Source organism: Montipora capricornis, unplaced genomic scaffold, assembly GCF_036669925.1.
Source record: "Montipora capricornis isolate CH-2021 unplaced genomic scaffold, ASM3666992v2 scaffold_182, whole genome shotgun sequence".
Lineage (NCBI taxonomy): Eukaryota > Metazoa > Cnidaria > Anthozoa > Scleractinia > Acroporidae > Montipora > Montipora capricornis.
In genome coordinates, this window is record NW_027179942.1 from 15001 (window position 1) to 25000 (window position 10000).

Genomic DNA, 10000 nt, shown 5'->3' on the forward strand with positions numbered 1-10000 from the left:
TGCTGTTTTTTCGTTACTTCAATTAAAGTTTATTTTGTTTTGTCACCGCTGTGCATTGGAATTGTCTGGTTTATCAGCAACCTTTTCTCCCGCTCCACATGTAACTACTACGGGTTTCACATAAGACTGTGTATTTGTTGACAGGTTCGCCAAAACCAAAATATTTTCTCCCTTGGAAAAAAAAATAAAATAAAAAATCAGAAACGCTTACCTTCGGTGGGCAATATGGTGACTATGACCCTGTAATTGTCCGATCCAACAGAGTTAGAGGCCACACACACATAAGCACCGGTAGCCGCTATTGTGGCGTTCTCTAGTATGAAGTGCTCGTTAAAGACAGCTGTGTTCTCCAGAGCATGTCTGTTCTTACTCCAGACTACGGTGGTAGTGGGCATGCCGTCTGCATCACACTTTAAGTACAGCACGTTTCCTTCGTGCACATATACTTCATCTGCTGATCGTGAGGTAATCTTAGGCGGCACTAGAAAGAATTCTGACAAATTTGCATTTTTGCCCATTCCCTTTTGCATTAATCTCAATTATTTCTAGAAATGCAGGTAGTTAGATAAACAACCGTCCCGTTAAGGTTAATTATTTACTAACCAAGCGAAAATGAGGGAAAGGGAGGGAGTGTAGGGGCGTTTGTTGTGGTATGTGAATGACAAAGTCGGTTTCCGTGACGTCCTCGCTTACTAAGCTGGACGTCACGATCATACTAACTTATTTGGTATTGTGTAAAGGTTTTCGGAGTCGGCTTCATCGAAGAAGCCATTTAATTCACAACAAAGTTTAGAATCTCTCTTCCACTCCGGGTTTTGAGGCAAGGGGTATCAATTTCCTTGCTTCAGAAAGTCGTTTTAGTTAACAAACCGTAATTTCACTTGTAACGCTTGTTTTTGTGACATCTACAAATTAGTGGCATCCTCATCTCGAAGATGTGATGGTTAGTGCTTGGGATTTGGGCAGGATCTTGTATCACTGTGTAGGCCGTTCCTGGAGTGGCAGTATCTGTTGCAGGTGGTGCAGACGTGCCTTGTGGAATCGCGCACAGAGGCTGCTTTGATTTGAGCGGAGCTGTTTTGACGCTCGTAGGGCCGGTGGCAGTTTTGATGCCATTTTACATTTTGCGTGACCACAGGCCGCTGCTAGCTGGATTTTGGCGCATAGTTTCTGCCAGTACTAGTTGGCACAGCGGCGGGCGGTCAGCTGGGCCTTGCTCCTAGCTGATCGAAGGGCATCACATGTGCTTGGGGAAGGGTTCTGCTTGTGAGCCAGCATCGCTTTTCTCTCGGCCTCCGTGACTGGCTGCATTTCTTCCCAGCAAGCCTCGAACCAGTCAGCATTCTTGCGGTCTTTCTTGCTTAATGCAGTTTTTGCTGAGTCGTAGATGGCATCACGGAGGTGAGACCATTTGGCATCCGGGTTGCTGGTTGTTGGTTGCGCAGCAAGTTTCTCCTCGAGCCTGTCAGCAAAGCTCTGAGCCTTAATGTGGTCTAAAGTGCCACAGGTTTTGATGTGGGGGCGACCCTTGATCTTGCCGTGGTGGATCTTTCTGGGCTTCAGCCTGAGCTTGCAAGCAACAGGCGACTGGTCTGTGTCACAGTCAGCGCTGTGATAGCTTCTTGTGTGGAGGACACTGCTGAAGTCTGCTCTCCTAGTGATGACGAGGTCTAGCTGGTGCCATTGGTGGGACTGAAGGTGTCTCCAAGACACTTTGTGAAGCTCGTTACACTTAACGTAGCTGTTGGTGATGCAGAGGCCGTGGTGACAGCAGAGTTCAAGCAACCTCTGCCCGTTCTCATTCATCCTACCGATGCCGAAGTGGCTGAGGCAGGTAGGCCATGCTTGCCAGTCGGTCCCAACACGAGCGTTGAAATCGCCCAGCAAATATATGCCTTCAGAACTTGGGATTCCGTGTTTCCTGTTGAGCCTCGTAGAATTGATCCTTGGCTGCCCTCTCCAGTTTGCGCTAAGGCCTGGGAGGGAAGATAAGGAGACACTGGGCTATCCATACGACTGTGTCCAACTCACGGTGTAACTGACTGGGTCCTAGGGAGAGGAAGAACCAACAAAACTTGGGGCTAGTTCCACTACAGAAGCTGCCGGAAGGAAGTGCTGAGCACCTGCCATCCGCCTTAGGGCTCCACTCCAGATTTGTCCTCGAGGTTTACTCCTGAAGCCCTCCTGAGATCAGGTATAGCCGCAAGGCAGCGGAGGTTTGAAATCAGGGTTTACCTTTCCCTACATGGCATGCCTTCACAGGCTAACAGCCCCATACACCCTGGGCAACTGGTTTTAAGGCACCAGTGGCTTCGTCTTCGCCCCTTCTCCTGTCGTTGGTGCCAGTTCCTCACCGCGGAGGCCAGAAGTTGGACTTAGCTGACAGAGGCTCTTAGAGTCGCATGCCACTGGGAACATTTCGAGAGGTTGTGAGAGCCCAGCCTCACAACCCACTTCCCGGTTAATAAAAATTTATTTTATTATAAACACTGGCTGAAATTAACGTGGAACGTGTAAAAAGAAACTGAAATTTACTGATAAGTACGCGTTTGACCAATCATTGATCACAAACTGATTAAGTAAAGCCCCTTAAACTGAATAAGTGAAAACTATCCAATCAATCTTCAGGATTTGAGACCTGCTGAAAATGTCGAACTTATTGAGTTCATATCCAACTTATTAAGTACAGCATTTACTCAACAAGTATGGAAACAGCAAATCAAAAGGTCTTAAGTGACATAATTTTCGTTCTAGAATTTCGTAAGCAGTATTAATAACCTAAAAAAGGCGCAAAATTAAAAGCCGATCAACTTTGAACGCGACAACGACTTGCGATTCTTCAGATATTTTCTGTTTCTTGAAACGGTTTTCTTTTAATGTTGTTTTTTAGCGGTGATATAATACAGCAATAAGAATATTTTATCCACTTACTGATTCCTTTAGCAACAATTATGATTGTAATCTATCGAAACATTTCCAGTAAAAACAAAAACAAAACAGATAGATTTTTGGAATGCACGTGTTTAACATTGAAACACTGACGAGCGCCCTTTAAACGATAAAAGATACGAACATTTTGTTTACAGAATCACTCAAAAGCTTTCGCATTACGAAAACAATAAAATAGAATAAAATAATCTGGTGGAAATCTGATCCCAAGGAAGCCACATTGGCGGCAGTGAACGTGCAAATACATAGATTTTCGCGCCAAAAATATATCCTTTACTTTCAGGTATGCGTTCTGCTGTATCGATAGTTTTTTTTGTTTCCGTTTAATTTCCGTGGACGAGTTTCTTGTCTTTTAAGAATACACGCAATCGAACATTGTTGCATGCCTCCAATACAATCTTAAATTTCTTACCCGAACCTCTTCGCATTGATTGCGGCCTACAATAACATCGGATTCTTGTGTGACTAGATTAATCTTCAATGTGTCCCACAAAAAAGTAGTTATTCTTAACACAGCACTTACCTTTTGCAATCACCAAGAGGGCCATCGTGGAATTTCTTCTTTCTTCGTGGAATTTCTTCAATTTCCGTTCAATTGCCCGTCACTTATTTGTTCAGTAGTGCGCCATTCATTCAAAGCAAGTCGAGATTACCCGGGTCACGCAAGGGTTGCGAAATATCATGTACAGTATCATATTGCAATGTCAAGAGCAATCCATTGTAAAACACCTTTAATTCAAAATGTTCAGCGCTGATTCAGGCTCGGTTCCTTACACTCGTTCTAAAAACGCAAGGCCGTTATGAAATATGTTGACTTTTTTGTTTTCCAAACAAGATGTACATGTAGGCAGTTGATTTGGCAAAGAATCTTATTTTGCTTAACACAGCACTCATACCACGTTGTTCACAAATTAGTTAACTCAATGAGTACAACCTGTACTTTTTGAGTTGACTATTATATTTCACTATCCCGCCAAGTTGTTTGTTACAGAGTGAACTCAATGAGTATAACTTGTACTTTTTTAATTGACTGCTATAATTTTTGAGCGCTTATCTCACGTCGTTTGTCTTAATATCGTACGGTTAACTCAATGAGTATAAGTTGTACTTCTTGAATTGAATGCTATCTTTCGCTCTAAACGAATTTCAGGGCTTATCCGCGTTGTTTGTCTCATGGTTATTACAATGACGAGAGCGATCTACCGTAAAACATCTTTAATTCAAAATATTCAGGCTGAGTTAATTACGTTAAGGCCGTTAGAAAATATATTGACTGTTTTCGTTTCCTTGCACGATGTCGGTAGTTGATTTGGCAAAAGTATTTGATTTCGCTTGAGACAAATTTGACCTCTTATCCAGCGTTGTTCTCATAGTTAACTCAACGAGTCAGATCTGTACATTTTGAGTTGACTCGGCTTTGTTTCGCTCTAAATGATCTTCAGCGCCTATCCCGCGTTGTTCGTTACAACGTTAACTCGATGAGTGTAACCTTTTTAGTTTACCCCGGCTTCATTTTGCTGTAAATGAATTTCAGCGCTTATCAGTGTTGTTTGTCTCATCATCGGGTTAACTCAATGAGTATAACTTGTACTTATTGAGTTGAGTCGGCTATATTTTGCTCTAATAATATGAATTTCAGCACTTGTCCTGTGTTGTTTGTCTCATGGTTAACTCAATGAGTATAACTTGTACTTTTTGAGTTGACTCGCGCGGTTATCATAGTATATCTCGCTACAAATGAGATTCAGCGCTTACCCCGCGTTGTTTGTTAACTCAATGAGCATAACTTAATGTACTTTTTGAGTTGGCTGCTTTGTTTCGCTCTAAATGAATTTCAGCGCATATCCGCGTAGTTTGTATCATGGTCAACTCAATGAGTATGACTTGTACTTAATGAGTTGAGTCGGCTATATTTTGCTCTAATACAGTATAAACATCCGCATCTAAGGACAAGTGGATTAAGAACATCAGGCTGAAATTTGGCGAATAAAGCACCATATAAATAAGAGCAAATTCAGCCTGATAAATAAAACATGTTCTTAATACAAAGGGAAGGGTATTAGGATAAGGAAACAATACAGTACAGTAACTTATATCAAAGTACTATCGTGCTCAGGACATTACATTACAAACTATAAAATCTATTACAAAACAGCATTGTATGTTAATTAAACCTCTAGTAATATATAATTTGAAGTATTTGTGAAACCAATTTTAAGAACATTTTAAGAACACTTTCAGGCTGATTTCTCACTGAGCACCCCTCAAGTAAGAACACAATCAGCCTTAAACCTGAAAAAAGTGTTCTTATATGCGGGTGTCTATTGAAAATGAATTTTAGGGCTCAAATCCTGAAAATTGATTGGATAGTTTTCACTTATTATTATTCAGTTTAAGGGGCTTTACTTAATCAGTTTGTGATCAATGATTGGTCAAACGCGTACTTATCAGTAAATTTCAGTTTCTTTTTACACGTTCCACGTTAATTTCAGCCAGTGTAAACTTAACTGAAATTAAGTTATCGCATGAGCTACGCTGGGCCATTCCCTCTCTCTAATCTTAATTTTCTCTTGACCAACCTATTTCCAACAAGAAGGTAAGTGTAAGGGTTATTTTTAGCTTGGGGTAAGTCCTGCTGTTTTTCTTTCTTTCACTACCAGAGTAAGGAAGACACTTTGTTACGTTCACTGTCTGAAAATAATGTTTTCACGTGACGTCACCGCGGCCATGTTAGTATTCCTAAAAGAAAATTAAACGGCGGCCATGATGGTATTCCTAACTAATCCTCCGGGAATTGAGGCCTATCATCATGCGAACGTTTCTTTTGTTTGGTTACTGGTCACGTGAGTGAAAACACTCTATACCTAAACATGAGTGATGTTGAATTTGGGAAGAAGAGCAAAGGGACACGTCGTAATGCTAATTGAAATAGGCCTGCATCTAATAACTTGCTTCTCTAGATATGTTAATCTGCCTCCACTTTTCCGGGCAGGTACAAAACACATGTCTCAGGTCACAGGTCTCTGTTTTATCAATACATAAACAAACCTAAACATTTATTAAAGTTCACCTTAGACCTAAAAACTCTTGTTTAGATCTTATTAGGGCTAAGGTGAGCTTTAATGAATGTTTAGGTTTTTTTTGTATTTTGTATTGGTAAAGCCACGACCTGTGAACGAGACCTGTGTTTGTACCTGCCGCCTCTTTCTCGTTGCAAATGTACAACACTGTGTAAATTTAAAGTTGTTTGAAAAGAAAGAAATCAGTCAACAAAATAAAGTCCATAGGAATGGAAACGTTTTCTATACAAAAAAGCTATGAAAGGGTAAGCACTGTTGGCGTAAAATAAACCTTTAAAGGGAAAGTACGGTCTAGAAAAAGTTTCTTGCGACCTTTCTGCTTCGAGAAATTCAAATGTAAGATGAACTATGGTAAACGGTCTTGTGGTTCAATAGGTATTAGGCCATGTAGGCCATAAGTGCGACAGAAACTCAGGTCACTAGATACTTATAGATTTTCTGGTCAATCAAACAAGGTGGCAAAAATTAGTCAGAGCAAATGTAAACAAGACATTGAAAAGCTTGAACATGCGACAAAGAAATATTCACAAGCGTACCTTTTTTACTTTTTTCATTCAGCGACAGCCGTCTTCGATGCTTCAGCAAACGTATTTGTTTGCTTTCACACGGGAAAGCGTTTAATTTACAATAAGCCGTCGAAACTTTCTGATGTTTCTCAATACATGTAGCAAGGCTTTTTCACATCAACAATTACCGCTGTTGGGCTGTACGCGTTCGATAGGGATGAAACTACACTCATGTCTAGACTTGATACCACATATAAAAATTAAAAGCCGAAGCTTACACCGGAAAATTAAAACTTAAAGAAAAGTTGGCCGGCGAAAATAAAAAGTGGATGGATTCCTCAAACGTGAAAACCTGACTGCTATATTGTCTGTACGGGTCTGTCATTTTACCAAGGAGCACTTCAAGCGGGATCTTCGGGTATATGAATATTGGTCTTGGCGACATTCGCTTCATACCGAAATCTCAACTCTCTCAACTAGTCCAAAATATCATTATATTGGAGCGAGAAAACTGAATCAAGCCATATATAGTCGACTTTCACTGCTATGCGCTAATAAACGTAACTTGAAATGTGGATAAATTTTGTTAGCAGTGTAGACATTATTGAAATGATTTACTCCTACCATTTGATGAAAATATATATCAAATATTTATTTGCTAAAATCGTAAAAGGCCACGGTAGACAGATTAAACTTGATTTCCAGGGATTTCAGCAATGAGCGCGGGATAGCACTGCAAGCTCTCTTTCGCTTTGTAAAACTCCTGCATATAACTCACACATAAACCCTGTTTAAAGTGCATATGACACGAAATTTTTTATTAGCTTGTTTAAAAGAGCTTTCAAAATGATGAAGAACGGCGTTTATTTTATTGTCATAGCTCTCTTGGTTGCCAAGTTATTCAAGATTTTGATTTATGCAAATTAGACGACTTGTGACGTCACATAGTGGACACAAAATGATGTAAAATCACAAAAAATTGAATATCTCTGAAGACATTTTCTGTTTGGAACTGAAACTTTGTACAGTTCTTATACTCATTACAAAGTTCCATGATATGGCCCACTGTGACGTTTCCATAGAAACACAATGGGCTCCAGGCCCTCTCCATCCAAAGGGTAAAATCAAAGTTTCCCTCCCCAATAAGGATTATTTGCTCTTGATGTTCATTCAGGGGGAGTGAGCGAATATGGACATGACACAGCATAAGCATAAGGAAGTCTGTTAGACTCTGAAGCAACACAGAAGGCATTTCCGATATCGCAAAGGCAGACGTCTGGTAACGAGTATGTTGCTATGGTGACATCATAATCACTATTACAATCTTTAGTTTTGGTAGCACATCAACCCTGCAAAATTTCAACCCTCCAGACCTAGTACATGCAAGTATATTCCATATTTTGTGATTTTACACAATTTTGTGTCCACTATGTGACGTCACAAGTCCTATAATTTGCATAAATCGAAATCTTGAATAATTCGGCAACCAAGAGTGCTATTGCAATAAAGTAAATGTCATTCTTCATCATCTTGAAAGCTCTTTCGAACAAGCTAATAAAAAAATTTGTGTCATATGCACTTTAACGACCACGTTATAAATGGGTTCAGAGGTGGGGCCAATATCAATACAGTTTAGCTTCTGGATTAAGATTCAAGTCTACAAAGCATTGCTCTCCTTGCCTGTGTTTTCTTTAAATCAAGTACATTTAGCCATCCGGAGAAATCCTTGACTATTGCTACGTCATAGCCTCGTTTGCATACACAAAAACAAAGATAGCGGATTTCAATTTCAATTTGCCTATTTTTAAAGCGTTATTGTTGGCTATTTAAACACATTTAGTTCAAATGAGTGGTCAAGTATGACAATACAGGTAAAGAACTTTCGATTCAGAGAAACGTTTTCTAAACCGTTCTGTCCCTTTAAACTTCATATGAAAATAAGGTAAGGGTGCACACGTTAAATTAAAATGAGGCAGTTCTTTAAAATAATTAAATAGTTGCAAATAGCCAGTTGCCGATGTTAAATTCCAAACGTTTCAAATCGCTACTTCGGGCGGCCCTAAGAAATGAAATGTTACATGATCAACATCACAAATTTCTGCTACAGAGCATTTAAGCTTTTTGAAGATCTTTCCTTGCGGATATTGGAGAGATTTAGCAAACTGTGGCGTTATGTGCCCGCCCAAATTGGACTCTCGCATTTTATGTTTCTTTCACATTTCATCCTTGATCTTAGCGATTCTACATTCGAGTTTCACATTTCGACATTCGAATTCACAATTCTACATTCGAATTTCATAATTCTACAGGCAAAATCACAATTCTACATTCGAGTTTCACAATTCTACATTCGTGTCTCGCACGAGTGATTTTACTTTTCGAAACGAAAACCGCTGTACATACGCGGGGCGGAAAATTCGTAACGCACTGCAGATACTGCCCTGGAAAAACGTGACAGAGCCAATGAAGGTTGATGGATTAGTCTTTAAGATTTTTTAAGTGTGCATCGAGTTAACAGGCGAGGCTCAATCAAGAGAACTAAGAGTCATGGGGTTTGCTACCCATTTTTATAAACAGTGCCGTGGAAGACTACAATTTGACAAAATGGAAGAACAGTTGTCTCTTATTTTCGATGAGGGATTCAAAATACTCATAATTATATGTTGCACCGCCGACCGTTGGCTAACATTTGGCCCTGTTAAGCATCGAGCCGTTCGGGAGGTCGTGAGTTCAATTCCGGTCGAACCAACACTCAGAGTCTTCAAATAATTGGAGAGGAGGTGCTGCCTTTCCTATGTAATTACATCCACAAATGGTTAGAAGTCGAATCTTCTTGGATAAGGACCATGAAGACCTTTAAATCTTAGGCCCCATATCACAACCGTTGTTCATAAACTCCCACACACTATTTGAGAAAGAGTTGGGTACGGAGTTCCCGGTCCTGCCCGGTGTTGTGGTTTGGTCTTTTAATGGCAACTCTATTCATTTAACTCAATGAACCTCGCCTCTTAACTCGTTGCAAACTTTGCCAAGCTGGTGGATCATCTAATCTATTTGCCAACGAGCGCTGTAACGGGCGCAAAAATCTTAAAGACTAATCCATCAACCTTCATTGGCTCTGTCAAGTTTTTCCAGGGAAGTGTCTTCACTGCGTTACGAATTTTCCGCTCCCGCGTATGTACAGAGGTTTTCGTTGCGAAAGGTAAAATCACTAAAGCATATCGGAATGTGAAAAGTAAAACATGCAGAAAATGATCAAAAAGACATAAAATGTTAAGACTTGCATGTGGACTGATGAATGAGCAGTAGCGCTTCCGAGAGTAACGTCGCAAAGCTAAACACGAATGTAGAATTGTGAAACTCGATTGTCGAATTCCATTTCCATCAGTAGGGCTAATGCTCACGTGGTTCTTATGGGGTAGATACTTAGCACTTCACATTACACTGTAATCAGTTACGTCTGTT

At 40.2% G+C, this 10000-nt stretch overlaps 1 protein-coding gene across 1 annotated transcript; it reads right to left on the bottom strand.

Moving 5' to 3' along the window:
* Positions 1-1179: 1179 nt before the first annotated feature.
* LOC138034786 (craniofacial development protein 2-like) lies at positions 1180-1806 on the bottom strand. The gene has a single exon (XM_068881893.1). The coding sequence runs from the start codon at positions 1804-1806 to the stop codon at positions 1180-1182; it is 627 nt and encodes a 208-aa protein (XP_068737994.1).
* Positions 1807-10000: the final 8194 nt, after the last annotated feature.